The sequence below is a fragment of the Patella vulgata genome, chromosome 2 (genome assembly GCF_932274485.2).
Source record: "Patella vulgata chromosome 2, xgPatVulg1.2, whole genome shotgun sequence".
Taxonomy (NCBI): domain Eukaryota; kingdom Metazoa; phylum Mollusca; class Gastropoda; family Patellidae; genus Patella; species Patella vulgata.
In genome coordinates, this window is record NC_065880.2 from 25,948,071 (window position 1) to 25,970,118 (window position 22,048).

Sequence of the window (22,048 nt, forward strand, 5' to 3'; positions counted from 1 at the left end):
ATCGAAAGGAACCTAGATCCTTGGGATATAAACATACATGATAACTTTCATGAAAATCGGATAACAATTATTGTGACCTCTAGAGGGTTCACAGCCTTGGTATTACTCTATTAGCGGCCATTTTTCCGGGGTCCGATTTTGTCGGGCAATTTCTGTCCGATTTTCACCCCCATTACGGTGTAACTGTGATATATTTAAACAGTTTTAAAAATCGGATAAATATTGTGACCTCTAGAGAGTCCACAAGCTAAAAACGCGTTTTTTATTTGTAGAAAAAGGGACCATAATCCAGGAAGTTACTGTCCCATCTGCGATAATATCGACAGGAATCAAGATCTTTGGGATATAGACATACAGTTCAGGTTTCATCAAAATCGGATAAAAGTTGCGACATCTAGAGGGTCCACAACCTTGATATTACATACTTTTACACTATTTGCATACGAGGAGCGGTCATTATGTCAGTCCAATTTTCACGAAATTCGAACTCAGCCGTCATTAGGGTGTAACGGTGATGTATTTGAACGGTTTTTAAAATCGGATACAAATTGTTACCCATAGAGAGACCACGAGTTAAACACGCGATTTTTCGTACATCCAGGGCCCATAATCCAGGAAGTTACGGTCTGATATGCGCGCAGGCCCTCCGTCCTGCACCACGCCGGAAAATCTGAAAGGAACTTTCTCGTCCATTACAATATGTAAATTTAGAAAATTCTCAAATATGGAAGTTAATACAGCGATATGAATTTAAATATATTTTATTATTATACCGGTTGTTATTCATACATCGGATTATTGTTGTAGATATTTTAAAATATTCTTATACTAGAACAAAAAATTATTCATCGTAGGCGACCTTGTCTTACAGAAGTTATTTTAACAGAAAAATATCTCCTGTATATATAAAGATCTTTTCGTAGGTCTACTATTAAAGCTTACGTCAATGAAAACAATTGATCATGATATTTATGTTACAGTGATTGGAACAATATGACATGTAAATACATTTCAAAGTATGTCATGTTTTTTATGAACACATCTCAACAAATTACATTCAGATCAATTTTAAGGCAGGCAGATAATCGATGTCAAATGGCAAAAAGCTGTTGCGTCTTCTGACTAATATTTCAAAAATCTGTTTCAAGGGATTGCAATAGATATATTAATCAATATAAAAGTATAAGACTGTGACGTATTGAGTGACATTATATAAGACATATTCCAGCCACAAAAACAGCAGTTGAAGAACTTGAAGAACTTGAAGAACTTAAAGAACCCATTCATCAAGATGTTGTTTTGGGTTATTCTGGCATTATTTCCACTCGCCATTCAGGCCGGTACAGGTAAGCAATCAATTGTCTTGAATAAGTAATCAAACAGTATCATGTGTGCAGATCCATGCCAGACCTAGCCTGTTAGTTTCTGATGGAACTGAATTTATGTTTAGTCGTTTTGTGTTTTTTCTTTTTATTTTTTGAAGAAAAAACCCCCTGGTATTTGTCGTTTAATGGTCGAGAGCGAGACATTATGTAATATATTGATATTGCCCGAGGACGTTAGTCCTAGTGGTAATTCAATATATTACACAATTTATTACTCGAGACCATTGGAGATCTTAATCGGAAGGAAACTACTCTTATTTTTTTTTATCCTCGTTTATCACCTCACTTGATTGGGGGAGAATCCATTACCAACTTACAGAACAGACACTGGCCACCATGTGCATTTGAATGAAAACGTCACGCGAGTATAAAATTGGCCCGTTGTCCGTACAGTATTTGAAATGATGTTTTAATATTGCGGTATATATGTATATGCGTATCTCCTTATATACGGAATTTAAATCATATTTGCTTTAGGTTGGGGTAAATAAAATGCAATGTGTTTGGACGTCCTACTTTTCTGCACCGAATGGGATAATGAAGACGGGCATACCACAAACTGTGTGCTATGAGGGAAATTATGTTCGGACAGCGGCGCCACGGCCTACTCTTATTTCGAATTCCAACTATTAATTGGTCGTTCACTTGTACGCCAATGTGCCAGGTATTTCCACCCATCCGAACAACTTTACATTGTCCCTTGCCAGTCCATCCGTACCGCACCATTGACATTGATTATATAATTTAATTCCTGTTTTTTGCATTCTGTAAACACATATGATTTTATATTTATTTTCAGATACCCCTTGTGAAGTTGGAGGAGTATCACATGCGCATAATACAACATTTATGACAACTGCTAGTGGACCATGCATAACGTATTTTTGTGATAACGGAGGATATGCCCCTACATCTATAAGTAAGTTTTCTCAAATCAAAGTAGTTTTCAATTTAAATGGTTATATAAACTACCTCTCTTTAATTCGCACTTTGAAATAGTTGCATATAAGCCATTGAAATACTAATTGGTATTTTAGACACGTTAACCAATTTTGTACAAAATAAGGTGGGTTCGTAACGGTGTCGACCGGATTTTACTGACTACGCCTTCGTTTTGGCCCTAAAAGTACTAATATATCTCAACCCACATGACGGCCGTTTGTATGTAAAGTATATATTGAAAAGTATCTGGAATTCTTGAACTATTGAAACCGTGGGGCAAACTGAAGTGGACGTACTTATGCGCTTTGCCTCATGGGTTTAGCGTTTTTGAGCCCCTCTCATGTAAATAAAACCAACACAACCTATTCACCGACACATATATGCGGCAAATCAATTCCACCCAGTCCAAAATATATGGTGACCACGTACCTCATAAAACCATATGGCACAACCTAATATTTTGTATCTTAGAATGCGGGTCTGGTGATGGACAATGCTATGATATTGGTGTTAACAAAACCACTAGCTGTGTAACTCAAACATGTGAACAGAGAAATGGTTTTATTGGTTTCTATATCACAGAAGGCGGTAAGTAGTTTAATTATGTTTGATTGATCTTATGATTTCATTGGCTTATATACATAGGGCTATATATAGGAAATTCCTCCGCTCCTTCGTACTTTTATTTAATCTAAAAAGAATCCCAGACAAAGAAAGATTACGGGTATAGAGTGTACTGTCCGATAAATTTAGACCAGTCAAGATTAACTCAATGTGATTTAGAAATCACAGATGACAGCACGCTTCATTCTATGTAGAGCAAATTGGTAAATAACGTCTTGCACATATACTGACGTCCAAAAGAAAGTATACACACCAAAAGTATGACTTGATAAAGCATTACTGAGTTTGTCTCTTGCGTCCAAACTCAACATTCGTAAGCAAAATAAAAATGTGAAACAAATTGACATTCTACCCTAATACCGTATACCATGGAAAAACGACTTTGGTTGATGCTTTCATATATTGCAGATCGAGTTACGAATAATATTCTTAAATTTGGATTCGCGGCTCCATGTATTGCGGGTATAGGCGGTATCTCGAAGATGTAATAAGGGGTCATTTATCACCACTGAGCATATCTGCAAATGAAGTATTGACTTCAAAATCTTTAGTTCAGATATCAAATTTGCCATGTTATGATGAAGCAGCGTATACATGTAATTAGTAACATTATGTTCATGGGGTCTGTTTCACGAAATTTTAACTAAGATAAAATCCAAATTTTAGTAATTTGATTGGATAATATTAAATTGATTTTAGTGCATAGCCAATCAAAATTGAAGTATCTACTAAAATTTGGATTTTATCTTTAGTTAAAATTTCGTGAAACAGGGCTCAGGTTGCTGGTTATGGGGGTATGGGTGCCTTTGAAATTTGGTATAAGGGACCGGATAACACCACAGGGTACATCTTCAAAAGAAACAAATAGCCCAAAAACATTCATTTGTATGTGCATAATAATGCATTTATCGGTTTTATACCTATACCTTTGAGATTTTCTTGTACATTGATTAACGTCCTCTTCCACCGAGGCTGATATCGTAGACAAAAATATTTCTAAAAAAAAACCTGTCAATAAGAGCTGGTGCAGGAATGGGAGGACAACCAAAGCACCAGAAGGCGCATTTGTGTCTTTTGAGGTACAGTGAGACAAATCAGACTCTCAGCGAGAAATATTTCTTGATTTGGGCAGGTCTTTTCCGATGATGGAAGAGGACATAATAGCTTCAGACAGTTACCGCAACCCAATGATTGTGACCAAACGAAAATTGCGTCTGAATTTTGGACCAATGCGCTCGTTTATCGACTGAAATTCTGGCTACGGGCTTTTGTGTTTCCCTTATTACTTCAAATATGCTTGCCCACGTACAAACTGTGTGATTGGATGATATATGTGGGTGGTCAAATGATTGTCACCTTGGGTAGTGCACACTATTACAATTTAAAAAAAACCCCGTCAAAACAAGTTATGCTTTACTTTTTTTAATATTAATAATAAATAATATGCCACTTATTTGAACAGTCTGGTGTGATATATGAAATTTTTAGTTGTTCAAAGAATGATAAATTATCGCATAAATATATCTATTTGCTGAGCAAAATATGTTGCCACTGAAACATGTTACCATTTTCTTTTTATAAAAAATCCAACACTGCGTATCTACAGATATTTAAAACACGGTTATATGATGTAATGTAACAGCATTGCTCAACTGCAATTTACTAACAACCCTTTCGTATAAGTTATAAAAATATGTGTATATTTTACGTATCAAATGATAGTTTTGCTACATTGAATTGTACCGTACTGTACGGAAATGGAACAGGCTCATCTACGTAATACGTTTCTTACACATCTAAGTTAAATTTGAAACAAACATTAGTTAAAAAGGAAAAATGTTTTAGCAATTGGTGACATTTTTTTTAATGCACGACGGGAATAATACCTAGTTCAAGATGCCGTAGAGCAGACCTTGTGGTAATATTAAGGACAAATCACCAGTATGACGCTGTCATCGTGATTTTTATCCCATATTTTGTGATCCATTTAAGTAGTATAGACTGAAAATAGCTATGGCCCCAAAATGGATCCCTGGAGAACACCACATGATCAGATTACATTTACAGTTATTTATGAGTTTAGAGTTAAGAATCTATATAGTATCAAAAGAAAATTGGATATAATGTTACAGATTTTGCTTTATTATATTAGCCAAAAATGTATTCTGTATATTTAAGGTTGTTCAAACGGAAACGATTGTTTGGATGTTGGTGAATCTGTTGTAGAAAACTGTAATAATAAAACCTGTGTTCAAGAGGGTACAACATATTCTTTACAAACTACCTATAGTAAGTTTATCTATGGTTTTATTTAAACACTTGTCTTGTGGGTTTGCATCGTTGGATCAAAACAACTCCATTGGAATTTAACACTAATGGAGTCAGGAAGATCATAAGTGGTCTGAAACCTGTTATCAATACGTGTTTATTCAATCCGTTTTTACACGCGGGTCAGGGAATAGGGTCGATCGGCTAATCCTATAGTGTTTCTTTATTTGGCAAACCCAAATGATCTAGTTGGTGTCGAGTGGACATTAAACTCCATTTAAATGTAAGTTATACATCATACATAGGGCTGGATGGAACTGGATAAAAATTGTACCTCATCATGTTTGATCGTGGCTGTTTACAGGAAATTTGCTTCTATAAGAGGCCAATAAGGGGGACAACCAAAGGTTTCAGCCGTATGATTTTTACGGAACAAAAAATATCATACAGCTGTATACGATTATTATACTTTTGGTGGATATGGCCAGGGCACCGAGTCCCCAACTACACAACCACTTACATCAATAAAAATATAAATGGTCGATATTATTAAACCTGTATTTATTGTATTGGTACACAACAAAATCCACGTTTTTAAATATGAGAAATACTGCTGTACGGCAAAGATAGGGAGCCCTATTCTTGTGGGGCCCGCGGGCAACTGTCCAAGGTGCCCATGCGTGAAGATGGTCCTGGATATGGCAATATGTACACGTTAATTATAAAACGTGGTTTATTATTTGTTATGGTGATATAATTAGTATAGAGCATATGCATATTATACAATGTTTTCAGGTTGCTTGGGTAATGATAATATATGTAGACCAATGGGTTATGTACAAGAAAGTCATGGTGGTTGTATTAAACAGACCTGTGAATCCAGATCTGGATATATTGGATTTTACATAACACAAATGGGTATGTTTAACTATTTGTTCTTTATTTCTTAGCTCTGTATAAAGGTTGTTATAGTTGCGATAGATTTACTTACGATTCTTTACAATATGAATATATATAAAGTACAGTTTATTGGAGGAATTATAAAATCATTGTTAAATGTAAATAGAGAAATCCAGATTCGAATACTGAGAATTAAACACATCCTCTTTGACTTTAAGCTAACTAATATATTGAATTAAGTTGATCTGATGTGTTATTTCAACAGTAGAACACGGTCGGTTTTATCTGAACAATGACTCAATCTAAAGAAGCTAGCCCAGCCGGTACAGAAATGTAGGCCTTTAAACTCCATTCAGTATCATTTCTAAAGACTATGTTATGTTTCAACTCTATTTCAATAATTCGCTTGCGTTTAGGGGTCTTTAGCAGTGGAAGGAAACCGGAGGACCCGGAGGTTGGACAGGTGACCCTACTCCTTGTCACCTACAAAAGGGGAATCGAAACCACGCCAGTTGAATCAATGACATCCCTAATGACAGACTTAGCCATTGAGAAGCCTTGAACGTTGATTACTTTTGCTCTATGTCAGTGTCATAATTCATGTTTTGTTGTATTATTATTCAGATTGCCCTTATGATGGCGGTTGTCTAGCTATTAATGATACAGATAAACAGGGTTGTCTGACCAGAAAATGTGTTCACGGTTCAGACGGTTCGCTTGGCGTTATAACTGACGGTGTTGGTGAGTGCTTTCAAAATCTCTGATTTCTAATTCAGAAAAAGAAATAAAAAATGATTTGGAATACAATAATTATAGGGGATCATCTCAAATACGAACTATTTCCTGTTTTGATTTTAGATAGTTGAGTCACCGGTTCCCATATTGTTCCCATTATTGTATATATTCGCCCACTATCTGAACCGTCGTGAACAAACTACTTAAAAAAAAACCTTGCCTATGTCTTTGAAATCACCTTACGTTAAATGAAATTCATTGCAGAATTAAATATCCCAACGAAAAAAAGGTTATCTTATGAAAAGTCAATGTTTTTGCTTGTATTTTCGACTGTGTTCATCACAGCATTGCACATGTCACGCGACGGGCTAAACCATCGTAATAAGTTGAAAGGGAGGGGGGAGGGCGTAACGGTTGACGAATTTTGACAATAACGTGTGTTGCAATCAAAACAGCGCAACAAAAATAGCAACTGATGACAATTACATTAATTTGGAAACAATTGAATGTCAGTCTACTAAATTTAATTCACAATGAATATATCACCGATTACACAAATACTCACATCATCATTACGCCATAATTGTAAATACCCTGTATATTATATATATTTTTATAAATTATATTACATCCCTGTCAATTATAGGCAACTTCGTGGCTAACATTTATAAATAAACACACTTTATTTCATAATTTTAATTGATCATATTTCATAACGGGGTCTAGTCCCATTGCTCTGTGGTTATTAGTCCATTTTAAAAGTTTTATGATTACAACAAAAATGTGAAAAAAGGTCACCGCTTCTCAATAATTTCCATATTTAATTCACGTTCCGACTGTTCATGTCAATAATATTCCTGAATAAATTACTTTTTTTTATTCGACAGATACTAAAATCGAAACATTCTTGAGAAGAATAGTTCAGGATGTCTAAACATCGTTTATCGTCTCTATAAAAATGTATTCAAAACAAAAAATCACTCGTCAAAAGAGGCATCGCAGATTGCGTGTATTATTGGGACTCGTGTGTTAATTATGCAGACCGTTGGAAAAACTCGTGCAAGTTTCGTGCTAAATTTAACCATTTTCACTGCATCTGTGTAGCATACAATAACTCATATGGCATGATACCTTTTACGGTAATGTAATTCAAAGCGATGATTTGCTAGTTCATGGTCGCGATCTACGAAATGCCGTCAGAAAATTCCATTCTCCATGGATTTCAAAATGGAGTTGTACAGGGATTAATATATAGTTAATAACCGAGAGTACAATCTTATGGATACATTGCTCTGTGAATTTCAAAACAAAGCCGGGATTTTGGTAAATTAAACGCACGATTATATAAAGTAAATATTTAAATTCCGTTGGAATTCGATATAAGAATAGGCCGTAGTGCCGCTGTCCGGGTGAAATTTTTCTCATAGCACATTGTATGGCGTATGCCCATCTTCATTAGCCCAGTTCGGAGCAGAACAGTAGGACGTTAAACCCCATTTCATTTCAATTTTTAGAATGCAGTTATAACGATGAGTGTGTGCCAGTTGGTGAAAGCAGAGAAGAGGGATGCATCACCAGAACATGTGTCCTTGAAAATAATACATTTGGTATGACTATTACAAGAAACGGTATGTAGAATTGTATACTAACTGTAAACGGGTTGTAATAAAATTTAATTAAGAAAACAAAAGAGCTACAGTAAATATTCTACTGACTTGGACTCAATCGATAATAATGCGTTGTGATATGTTATAGTTTCCATATAAATAAATTTGTTCCGGGTTTGTTTAACCACGGGTCAGATGAAACGGAAGTTCTCTTACCAGCCTAGAACTGATATTCCTATTTGAGATTCAACTTTCACATTATTGAAGTTTGTTACAGATTAAAAATTCCTCAAATGACGATCAGCAGTTTGTTTTTTTCTACAAACTCCCTGCCATAGGAATAAAAATTCTTGATTTCAGAGAATAAATCTAGCAAGACAGAAACATTACTTACGGTGATGGGCGGGGCTGACACCATTTAAATACTTGTCGTTAACTGTCAACTTGATAAAAATCGTCTTATAAAATACTTGTTAAACTGGTGTCTAGACATTGTCTGCGATATCACTTAGGTGGAAGCGGGCGTTAAACAAAGCTATTTCACACACACGTGTCAGAAATAGAAACAAAATGATACAGCTTTTGATCTAAGCGCTCGTGACGTTTTTTGTTGTCATTTATCAATATTTTCTCTGCTCAATAATAATTGGTTGGGTTGCATAATCCCCAATTTATTTATTATAATATTAAAGAAAGGTATTTTTCTAAGACGCACATTCTTCTTGTAGACTGTTCCACCAATAACGACAGTAACGCCAGTAATGACGCTTGTACAATTGGAACAGAACAACAGTCTGGCTGTATTACATACAGATGTGAAAACGGACCAGAGGGAATCACATTTTATGTTATACAAGCAGGTAAATGGTTGTTTATTCACCACACTCTTTCCTCTTAAATACTATTCCTAATCAAAATACGTTCAGCGCTATTAATGTCGACTATCGACTGAAAGTCTGCTTCCTGGGAGCATACATCCGAGGGTTGAAAAGTGTTAGGATAGTGCTCCACAACATCAAAGTCCCGATTTAAATATGGCAAATGTTCAGAACGTTACTTGTCCCTAAATGACCTATCCTGTGTCGAGCTATATGTAAGCTCTCTCTCTCTCTCTTTCTCCCTCTCTCCCCCTCTCTCTCTCCTCTGTGGTTTACTTGTTAATATTAGATCAAGTTGGATTAAGTGGGATTTAACGACCTACTTTGCTGTACCGACTGTGATTTGAGGACGGTCATACCTCATACAGTGTGCTAGGATGAAAACTGTAAATGGTCCTTTTTAAGTGCCAGGGGGGTTGGATAGCTGAATGGTTAGCGTGCGCGCGCTGTATCATAAAGTCTGTCATTGAGTCGACTGGCGTGGTTATTGAATCCCCGGTTGTACGTGGCAAGGAGTAGGGTCGCCTGTACAACCTCGTGGGTTTTCTCCGGGTCCTCCGGTTTCCTCCCACTGCTAAAGACCCCTACGTGCAAGCGAATTAAACCCCATTTCTCTCTCTCTCTCTCTTTTTACGTGCCCACCAATTTCTACACGGGGGATCGGTCTTTTGTCTAAGCTGATCGACTAGACACTTCCCGTTCCAGGTCGCCAGTCCTGCATCGTATTCGAGAGGACGCCTTACACGCTGGGCCACTGCCGCTTTCTAGGGAATTCTAAACGATAGTCCAGTTCCCGTGATTCAGACACAGTTACAATTGTTGATAAACTACGAGGGGTGTTCCAAAAGTTTGCAACCCCCAATATGTATCTCAATATGTGCTTGATATACAAAACATGAAATCCACGTGCTATAATGTCCTAAATATAGCCGTCGGACAGCATGCCCTCCTCACTTGCTTTCGAGGATGTGCTTTCTTGGGTAGCATTAATTTTTACTCCGAATGACTTTGACCAAGAGACAAAAAGTCACAGTATGAAGTGAAAGCAAGCTACGTCTCCAACACCAAAAGAGTTCAAAATAACTTCTTCCAGTGGCAAGGTCTTTTCCACTGTTTTCTGGCACAAATGGAGCCTATTACCCAGATGAATAGGCGGGTTGCATGATCAAATCAAAGGAAAGCGCTGACATAGTCTTCGCCTAGGTGTCTACCTGCTCCAGGACAATGCTCTGGTTCATACCGCCCAAGTAGCAGTTAGTGTTGCACACGACGGTGGCTTCAAATCTAGCTCACTCTGACCTTTTCCGCTCCCCAGGAAAAGGTCAAGGGCTGCAGATGTGGGATGGATGATAGGCCATCATTGCCCTGGGGGAGTTTGTAGGATCACATGAAAAACAGGGTTCTTCTGCCACTGACGGGGGAATAACATGTCAAGGGGGATAACAATTTTCATATAAATCTCATATTACTTAGGGAGGCCAGAAACCTTTGGGACACTCCCAGTATATGTTCGGGATTAAATAAGGAGTGGTTGATAAACTATATTTTTACGTAGTTCCCTTTGACTGCTCAGGATTAAATGGGCATTTGTTTAGAAACAGTTACAATTTCAGTTATTTGACCCGGGACATTCTAAATAAGCGACCAGCTGCCATATTGTTCAACTTCATGGGATTATATGTATATTCATCTAGACACAGTTAAATTTGTTGTTAAACTATGGTATATATTGTTCTTGTTTCTGTTTAAGAGTGCAGTTATAACGATGTGTGTGTGTCAGTTAATGAAACCAGAGAAGAGGGATGCATCACTAAAACATGTGTTCTTGGAAGTAATACAATTGGTATGATTGTTACAAGAAATGGTATGTACGAATTGTATACTTACCGTAGACGGGTTGTTAGATTATGTCATAAAAATATAATTAAAACAGAAAGAGTAAATAATCGTCGGACTTGGATTCAATCGAATAATACTACATTTTGATATGTTGTAGTTTTCAGTTACATTTGTTCGGGATTAAATGGGCTTTTGTTTAACAATTTCAGTCTTTTTACCCAGGACCTTTAAAATGAGAGACCGGCTGCCATATTGTTTAACTTCACGGGATTAATTGTATATTCATCTAGGGACAGTTACAATTGTTGATAAACTATATTATATATTGTTCTTGTTTCTGTTTTAGAGTGTAGTTATAACGATGAGTGTGTGCCAGTTGGCCAAACCAGAGAAGAGGGATGCATCACCAGAACATGTGTCTTTGAAAATAATGAAATTGGTATGGCTATTACAAGAAACGGTATGTACGAATTGTATACTAAACATAAACAGGTTGCTAGAATGATGTAATAAAAAAAATAAAAATGTTTTTTCAACATTTAATCAAGAAAACAAAACAGCAACCGTAAATAATCTCCCGACCAAAGCATTAATATTTATGTACTGCTATCCGTTTCTGAGATTCAACTTTCACATTATCGCCACCGAGCAATTTAGGATTTTTGTACAAAATTCCTGCCACTGGAATAACAATTTCAAGGTTAATGCAGCACGAGCGGGCGGGGATTTTTCAAGATTTAAAGATGTGCCAAGGAAGGTCAATACGGTCAAAATATCAGCTTATGTATCATGTTCCCTTTTGTTTGTTATCATTCATCCCAGCGTTAATATGTTCTCTACACAATGATAATTTAAAAGGGTTGCAGATTTTCCATTTAGTTAATAATACTATTAAACAAAAATATGTATGAAAAAGTCACGTATTTGTTTTAGACTGTTTTGCCAGTAACGACAGTAACGCCAGTAATGGACCTTGTACAATTGGAACAGAACAACTGTCAGAATCTGGCTGTATTAGATACAGATGTGAAAACAGAACAGATGGAATCACATTTTATGTTATACAAGCAGGTAAAATTTTGTCTTTTCTACTTACACACTATTCCGAAACAAAAAACACCAAGTGAAATTTATTTCGACTATCGACTGAAATGTAAAGAAAATGTCTGCTTTCTGCAGAATGGCCCATGGATTGATGGATTGACTCACTCAACAAAACGCAATAGCCTTTGCTGAAATACCATCTACAATAATGACTATGCCGTGAAGAGACTGAATAACCCTTGGTGAGACTGGATAAGAATCTCCTCCAAAGTTATTGAATACAATCTGATGAGGCTGAGAACAATCTACTCTCCATATTATAGGCCTACACAACCAAGTCATCATATCTTTGTAAATACTGAACGGAACTGAACTCTTGTATTGTTGGACTGATATTCTTTTCAGAGATTTAACGTTCACAATATTATGGTTTACAAGGTATTAACAGTCGCCGAAAGAACGAACAGCAAATTTAACACAGTTTTGTATTGTATTTTGTAGACTGTTCGCTTAATGGACAATGTGTTCCTGTAAATGGAACGATTACCCAGAAATGTACAACGTATCAATGCGAAAAGAATGGAAATACTCTTAACATGAACGCCATCCATGTTCGTAAGTATAATTTTACACGTATAATTTTGGACCGATATTCTTTATAGTGAATACACTTTCACAGTGGAATTAACAGTTCCTCAAATGAGGATGGGAGACTTGAACTGAACTTTGTATTGTATATTGTAGAATGTGAGTTTAATGGAGGGTGTGTTGCTGTGAATGAAACCAGTACACAGAGCTGTATAACGCGTCAATGTCAACTGAATGGAAATGCTATTGGCATGAAAATTACCCAAGTTCGTAAGTATTATTATACATATACACACGAAAATTCCCTTAGTATTTGCATTTCAAAATGGCGGAATCACTGTTTTCCAGGTAAATTGTTTCATCTAAACTTTCATATATTTATTTTTTTTGTTTCAGAATGTAAAGATTCTAACGATAACTGCCATAATCTAGGACATCAAATTAAACAAAGCTGTTTTGAATATACATGTGAAAGTCGAGCTACAAGTATTGGCTATTATCTCACCAAAGAAGGTAATGTGTTAAAATTATCTTATCTTTCTTAATTATTTTCCGATTTTTTTCGTTTTTTAAATGTAATATATATTGACATGGACATAACCCTTTGCAGAACACAGACTAATTCATAAATTAACAATAATGATTGATTGATTGATTGATTATCTTTATTTCCTCAATAATGAGATTACATAAGAGTGAAAATATAAAGTAAAGTGAGAAAGATTGTTAAATATATAGAACATCAGTCTATTTACACTTCAGTTAAACAGTTCGTCACGTGAGTCCACATTTTACTTAAACCTTCACTAACTAGACACACAAATCTTGTCCATTCCGCAGCTGACATCTGATCAGGGCGCATAAGATCTGTTCGGGATCCTAGTAGGGTTACTATTAAAATATCTTCATTTCATTTAAGATGTTAGTTGGAAGTTATTTAGACATCGTTATTTGCGTCTATATTATTTGTGTATAAATTGTAAAGATGCAATAGAAATGCCTTTTTTGTAGTTCCTGTTGGGTAACATTATTAACTAATGCTTTTTGAAATCAAGATCCAGAAGTCAAGATGATTCATGTAGATGAAAGCTGTTTACGCAACAAATACATGTACGAGATAAAGTTCACTTTTGGAACTCATAGCATGTGTAGCCTATACAAAGCAGTAAAAAAGTCTTATTTATACACTTTGTCGATTGTCGTTTTAAAAAATGAGATAACACGCTACACCCAACGAACTTTTTACTTTTTGGAATAGTTGTCATAACCAACTATCTAGAATACTTGATAATTTCGCGGTTACTCTAGCTAGAATATTTGGTATTTTTACCATTGAGAGTTTTCCCTTGTTAGGTGTGGCACCGGTGGAGCTGGCAAGGTAATCAAGCTTAGTCGATTGGATGGCAGAAAAAACGTTGTTACCCGTGTACATATTAGCTTGCGGGGAATGGAACCAACGAGTAGGAACCAATGACGAAGAGTGGGTGGAAAATTAAAATAGCAAATACCAATGTCTCAAAATGACAGAAATATTGTTACGTGCTTTTAATTCCTATATTCAATTACAATTGTTTTTCAAGGTTGTATGGATGGTACTGTATGCCGAGATTACGGTTACAGTCGCACCAATCCACCCGGTTCATGTTTCAAAGAAACATGTGAGAAACGAGATGTGGGTGTTGGATTTTTCAATCAGGATCCAGGTAAGTCAAATTACCATTTTATCACAGAACAATTTAATGTCACTCACTGAGCAATGATTTTGACCTCATCAAATGATGGAAAGCTTTTCAGTAAAGAGAAGTGTAATAGTACGTGGACTTCGCCAGGACAATGTGCCAACTCAGTATCCGGTATGTCTAAAGGAAATCATTGATAAGACGGCTATCAGCTTTATATAAAAAAAATCAAGCTGATAACGAAATGTACAATTCATTAGTAAAAATCAGTGTCCATGAACTGTAGCTGACTAAACACATCATCATATCCATCTTCCCCTACGAGCCACAGTGGCCCAGTGTGTATGGCGCTGGTTCACTAATCATAGAGTACGGATTTGATCACGGTGTTTGCCGAGAAGGAAGTTGGATGGCCGAATGGTTAGCACGTGCGCGCTGTATCATAAGATCTGTCATTGAGTCAATTGGTTTTCTCTGGGTCCTCCGTTTTTCTCCCACTACTAAAGACCCCTACGCGCAAGCGAATTATTGAAATAAAATTGAATCACGTGTTAGTAACGAAATGACCTAGTTTGTGTCAAGTGGTCATTAAAGCCCATCCCCCACCCCGCCCGCGTTTGCCGAGAAAGTTCCTCGAAATTGTTAGTCTGGTTTCCACTTTAATTGGTGCAGAACGGGGGTCTTGGCCATTTTCCCGTCTTCATTAGCCCAGTTCGGAGCAGAACAGTAGGACGTTAAACCCCATTTCATATCAGCGCTATCCGGGCAAAATATATCTCACATAATATTGTAACTGTATGAAGTATCCCCCGTTTTCATTAAAGGACAACGTTGGTGTACATGGTAATTGAATGTAATAATTACATGTTTTGAAGTAATGGCCATGTAATGTGTAATGGACGATTTCAAAAGTAATGAGTAATGGATATGTAATTAACTGCATTCCAAAAATGATTGCAAATGTCAATGTTTCCAACTTCAAATTTTAACAACAAAAAAGTAACTCATGTATATCTGACACAAAATCAATACATTAGAATTTAAAGAAAAATGATTTTAAAGAAAAATATTAATAAAACAATAACTTTTCATTGAATTGTATTTATTCGTTCAGTTAGATTAAAGATACATTATGGGAGATTAGGTAAAGAGCTGGCAGTTCTCACTATAATAGTTGAAAACTAGATAATGTAAAGGGAATTTGCAGACAATTTCAGTCATGATCGAGGCTAGGCCGAAAATTCAATCGCTAAAAATCTCGGTTCAGAGTAGATCAATTTGACTGAAATTTTCAGCACATTCCCTTTACATTATCTAGTTTTTAACTACTATAGTGAGAACTGCCAGCTCTTTATCTAATATCCCATAATGTATCTTTAATGGTGATATAATTAATAACATCAGAAATGTAATGACCCCAGCTCCGGTACGTGTCATCGCGTTCTGCTTCATTCTCCTTTACTTGACCTAGTTTGTGTCAAGTAAACGTTAAACCTCATTTCTCTCTCTCTCTTTCATTAAATCTTTGTTATGCGTGGACCGTAGCAAAGGTCTTTGTATTAAAATTGTATTTGGAATGTGTTTAACCAGTTCTATCACATATGTAATATTGGTGGACACCAAAATTGTCCTTTTAACCGGTTTCATTTTATTTCAACCCTTCACTAGTAGACAATACACATTATAATATTTGACCAATGCCGCGCTTTATTCGTACTGTATAACTGACCCGGTCAAATAAAGCTTTATATACCCGTGTCTGTTTTTGCATATTCAGAATGTAAAGATTCAGACGGTAGTAGTAAATCATTAAGTCGACACCACACATTATATGCGATGAGTGTCAGCTTCATTTTGTTTGCACATGAACAGTATATTTCATCCCTCAAAGACAAAGTTATAAACATGTTTCTGTTATTCAGAATGTAAAGATTCAGACGGCACTTGTAAACCGTTGAATGCCACAAGAACACTTGCTAATGGTTGTATTGTACAAACATGTATTACTAGTAACCGTGGAACTGGTTTCCAGACAACTACGGAAGGTAAGTAAAGATTTTAACTGTAGGTGATGTATGACCTATTTCCAGATGGTGTTGACAGGCACATGGATATTGTCATTGTAAGCATTGTAAAGTAAAAATAAAAATCTGGTATCGAAATGTGTTTGATTTTTTCTGCACAAAATTACTCTAATTAAATTTATTCGTAATATTAAATACACGAATTGAAATTGTTGATTTGTTTAAGACATTATTTTATTGGAAGGGGTCATAAATATTGTATTTATGAATTACGATTAACTCCTAAATACGTTTGAATCATTGATTGGTGCAACCAGGACCGTAACTAGCGCAGAGCAGCAAGGGGGCGGGAAGTGTTCTCAGGGGTGCTGTAAAATTGACGGACAATGTATATCTATTATTTTTTAAGGTCAACAATATTCTCACAGGGGGAGGTGGGGGGGGGGGCGGAGTGGCGAAACTTTTGCCCCCCCCCCCTTCAGTTACGGGCCTGGGTGCAACATTGTAAAGAATGATAATTAGTTAACTAAACTGACCCCTGACCCTGTTCAAATAATGTTGCCCTAGCCCTAACCTTAACTCATTCGCCCCAAATAATGTGGTTGCGATTAACCTGTTCCTATTTTATTTATTAACACAAGAAAATACATCTTTAATGAGTATACTCCATCACTGTCGAGTCTGTTATTTAATTTAGATGCTATGGGCATATGTTTCGATGTCTGGCAACTTATCTTATTTCCATTATTTAAGTGGTTTCTGTAATTTAATTTAGGTTGTGACAATGGTGGAGTCTGTGTTAGTCTCAATGAATATGCGCCTGTGTCTGACTGTACAACAAAACAATGCCAGAAACAATCAAATGGTGCCATTGGTCTTGTCGTAACAGAGTTGAGTAAGTAATTATATCACTCCTAAATTACAAGTTACACATATTAAAGTAGTTTGTTCATTATCCTTATCAACAGTTTCAACTCTGTGTACCCCGAGCGAATACTCAATCGTTTCGACTTTAAATTTAACGCGTCATAAATAAGTAAACAAACATTTATGTAACTAATCTTCATTATCTGACCGACATGAACATGCTGCTGGTTTGTTTATTTACAGCGGCTGCCAGTTCCTCTCGCGTTAAATAAGGTGTGCTAATTAAAGGTGAAACCGGTTAGACTTCAGTTTGTGCTTAACTGAAACTATTCTAATACTAGATTAATAAAATGGAAAACAGCGTAACAGCCGAATATCGCCTTTAAAACTAGCATTAGTCGAAGAAAGGAAATGATGGAAACATTGTGCAATTAATGAATTGGAATACTGTACAGTACACGTTAAATGGGTTCCATTACATCATCAAATAACCGCAGAGGGCGGAGTGTTACATGATTTATATATATATATTGATTGGCAGAGAATATTCGATTTCTGGGTGGAAAGGCGGCTTACGAGCAAGGCGGGGGACATATTGACCATTTGTTTATGAAAACTAATGTGAGTTACTCCAAAGTCCAGCAAGAAATGATTTGACATTCTTATTCAAATCTCGTACTACGTCGTATGTTAACACCATTTGAGCGATGTATCTACATTTCCGGGCGCAGTTGTCCAACTTCGATCTTTAACCACATGTGAAATGTTAATGATATATAGGTACCATTCGTTTTGAATAATTCCACTTTAAATTGTGTACTCGGTTTTACTTGGCTAACCGCTATAAACCCATTTTAATTACAGAGTGTATGGATAATGGTGGAAATTGCCATACACCAGGTGGAGCTACTTTCTCGTTAACGTTTGATGATGGAACAGTTAGTGACAACTGCTCTTGTACAGCAAATGTTGCAAACATTACCAGAAATATACTTGTGTATAATGAAATGAAATAAAAGAATTTAAGTTCTACATTGTCTTTGTAACGATAAAAACAACTTGGGGATTACAACTGAAATTGAGGCGTTCTATCAGTCTGAAGGTCTTTATTCCAAATATTGTAATGATCAAATGATTTGAAATGCAATCTATTGTACTGTATTGGAAATCGATACGCAATTTGATTTGTAAAGGTGATGGCGCGCATAGTAATTATCATATTCCTGAAGCAATGGCCCGAGAAATCCCTCTCAGGCCATTGCTGGGTTGCCTTCTGATACTTGAGCTTTTGTGGGAGTTTGTCTATTCTTCCCGTTTAATCTAATCCATCCCAAGTACAGCAACATGACAGCCCTTCATTTAATCTGGGTCTTCCCTAAAACTTTGGACAGTGATTTTAAGGTATTAAAAACGGTGAAAGTATGTTCGTCTCCAAACAGTATTTAATAGTATTGTTTACATTGTTTTCAATTTGATAGCCGCGTTTGTCACGTAATTAGTTTTAAGCGTAATGCTTTTGTAACGCAGTTAGCTATTGGTTGTTAATCGGACCATTGACCAGTCATAATTTGGAACAGAAATTTGCATTCGTTAAAGCAGTGTTTAGTGGGATTATAATTAGGTATACTCAAACCAAACACTGTGAGGAGTATGAGTAATTACTAGTTTTCATATTATATTAGTAATATATTGAAATATTTGTGTTGAGGAACCCATGAGTATTGTCATTGAATCAAATCGAAATGTTATATCTTGAACAGGTTAAACATTTAATTATTATGAGCTTTTCTCATAATTAAACCTTTAATTTAATAAGTCGACATCGTTACCTTTAGTGTTCAATTAACCGGCAAATCGTTTGACTCTTGCTAATGCAATTGAAGTTGGTATGTTAAAAGGTAATGATATTGGAAACCATATTTAATACATTAGCATTGCCATCCACCCAAGCACTTGCTGTAATTGGGTCTGGACGATTGGGTGTCCGACTAGTCGAGTTTTGTAATGTGCATAACAATGTATCACCTTTTTCTGCCATTTGTACAGGGAGTAGGGTAGTCTGGGCGGGGATGGGTGAGTGTGGGTGTTGAATGGGGGACTCTGGGTTCGGTATACTATTGCAACTAATTGATAATGACGTTATGATGATTCCATATTAACCAACAAACAACGAAAGGAGACCATGTAAATCCTATGATTTATGATTTTACGACTATTAACAGGCGTAGCTGACTTTAATCCGTAAAATTAGTTCACAAACAACGTTCCAGTAAATTTTGGACAACCGCTTTCGCTTTATTTAATGGTCAGTTGTTTGTGGTGAACAAAAATCGAAATTAATAAGTAGGGTCGCTGCCAGCACCTTAAATGTTTGCTCTGGCGATTTTCTTTTGTAGCAAAATTACCAATCACCACGTGTGAAATTATTCTCTTGGTTGACAACGACCTGCAGTGCCAGGCGTTGTTGGGTGAGTCTGCCAGACAAGAAAGAAATAAATTTGCATTATAATTGCAATTATAATATTATCAAAATTTAGATGAAGGGAGCTATCAAGATGCAATAAAGAAAAGAATGTGTTCTTTCAAGATTTAATCGCATGTATGGTCGATCTCATTTTTTTCCTAACCTCGTGGGTTTTCTCCGGGTCCTCCGATTTCCTCCCACTGCTAAAGACCTCTATGCGCAAGCGAATTATTGAAATAAATTAAACCATATGTTAGTCCCGAAATGACCTAATTTGTGTCGAGTGGACGTTAAACCCCATTACTCTCTCTCTCTCTCTCTCTCTCTCTCTCTCTCTCACAACCCCCAAATCCGTGACCATTTCTCCGGGAACATGGTTTGACGATGTTATCTGCAGCTTGGCACTCAAAAAAAAAAGAATTGGAATTTCTGTTACATTAAATTTAAGCACACGGGCAATGAAAATGCGTCGACGTTACAGTATGTTGTGGTGTAAGCCAAAAGAGACCTAGGGGAAATAACTCTTATTTTAAGAACTTTCGTCTTTCGATGTAAGCTAAAGGAGAAACGGTTCTTATCTCAACTACTCTGCACTTTCCGTGATTACAATAATCGATTGGAATTGAATTTGTGTAAGGGGTGTGTACAATTCCACGCCTTGTACGTGTTTGACTCTATCTAGTCAGTGATAAATGCAACCCATTTCAGTTTCAATACATAGCGACAAATACTGCTTTAACAAATGGTTAAATTGTGCAGGTTATTCTTAAAATTCGACGAGAGACACCCTTGTTATTCTTAGCAAAACAATCGCAGCAAGTTCTTGAGAATGTGAAGAAATCTGACATGTAGAGAGACCGATTAAAAGAATCCTCTACAGGCAGACGGACATGGATGACGACAATACACTTGTACATGAAACTTAGGCTTATAATAAAAGACGACGTAGGACATGTGGGAATAACCTCACTCCTTTTAAAATACCCTTTTACACCCCCGTAAAATTATACAAAACGGTAAATAGGCTTTTTCAATACCTACGAACTTTACTGGGTGAGAAATTGCCATTATGCGTAGGTTGAACCTTTAAACTCACAGTCCACTCTAAAATAAATAGACACTTGGACATGAAACTTCGGCTTATAATAAAATGCGAAATAGGCCATGTAGGAATCACCCCAGTCCTTTTAAAATACCCCGTTACACCACCGTAAAATTACACAAAACGTTAAATAGGTCTTTTCAATACCTACGAACTATACTGGGTGAGAAATTGCCATTATGCGTAGGTTGAACCTTTAAACTCACAGTCCACTGTAAAATAAATATAAAATTGTGAGATATCAGCCATTTAGCCATCAAAGCTGATAAAACCTGTTACCACTTCTCATTTGCGTAATTCACATAGCCAACATATTTGTTTTTACGTTAAATTATCCATCACAAAATGTATTCAAATCCAGTAAATATCGCAGGCTAACGGTGGCATCGAGAGTTGATTATGGTCTGGATAAGTTAATTAATGTCCAATTAATAATTTAGATAACATTTCAGGCAATAGACAGATTTAGCTCTTGCATAATGCATGTTTTAAAACGAAACTGAACGAGAAACTTTTACTTTTGTCTTCGTTTCGTTAGGCGCTAACAATCTCAATGCTTTCCAATATTTTTGCCAACTGCCGACCTTTTGACGGCGTGATTTGTCACTGATATGTCCGGGAGAAGCTTTTTATCCGTTCAGTGTGGAAAATTAAAGATTAAAAATGACTTGTCACGTACTGTTAAGTTTTATGGGGCTATTAATGAGCTCGCTTCCAAATATACACGAACAGTTCCGTTTGGTCTAGGGTATTGAAAAAAATGAACGGTTTCAGTTTTTCCATTTGTTTGCCTGCTTAACTGTTCCTGTCAAAATCGTGCACATCTGATTATCATTATCATTAAGACTTAAACGTATATATTTGGTATGTCATATGTTGTGTTAAATCTACGCCAACCCACCCCCTCGCTGAGTTTCTTTTCCCAGGGCCCTGGCCATTCTGCTTAGATTATTACCATAGTACCTGCCTACATCTCTTAATATTCATATTCTGAATCATTCTGTTCGGCTACATTACTTCCTGCTTACAAAGTAATTATTTAAAAATAGAACCGATCTTACATTTGCGTCCTGCTTATATAGTAACCATATTCAAAGATAGT

The 22,048-nt window shown here is 36.3% G+C and overlaps 1 protein-coding gene across 1 annotated transcript; it reads left to right on the forward strand.

The window, feature by feature from the left end:
* The first annotated feature begins 1,228 nt into the window (after positions 1-1,228).
* LOC130010427 (protein psiQ-like) lies at positions 1,229-18,396 on the forward strand. Its single transcript, XM_056099046.1, has 17 exons — positions 1,229-1,346; positions 2,185-2,304; positions 2,799-2,915; positions 5,130-5,240; positions 6,015-6,137; positions 6,744-6,860; positions 8,369-8,482; positions 9,190-9,321; positions 11,090-11,203; positions 11,525-11,638; positions 12,112-12,249; positions 12,724-12,837; positions 12,967-13,080; positions 13,207-13,323; positions 14,391-14,513; positions 16,267-16,302; positions 18,245-18,396. Exons 1-17 carry the CDS (start codon positions 1,292-1,294, stop codon positions 18,394-18,396), a joined length of 1,911 nt encoding a protein of 636 aa, XP_055955021.1. The 5' UTR covers positions 1,229-1,291.
* The last annotated feature ends 3,652 nt before the right edge of the window (positions 18,397-22,048 follow it).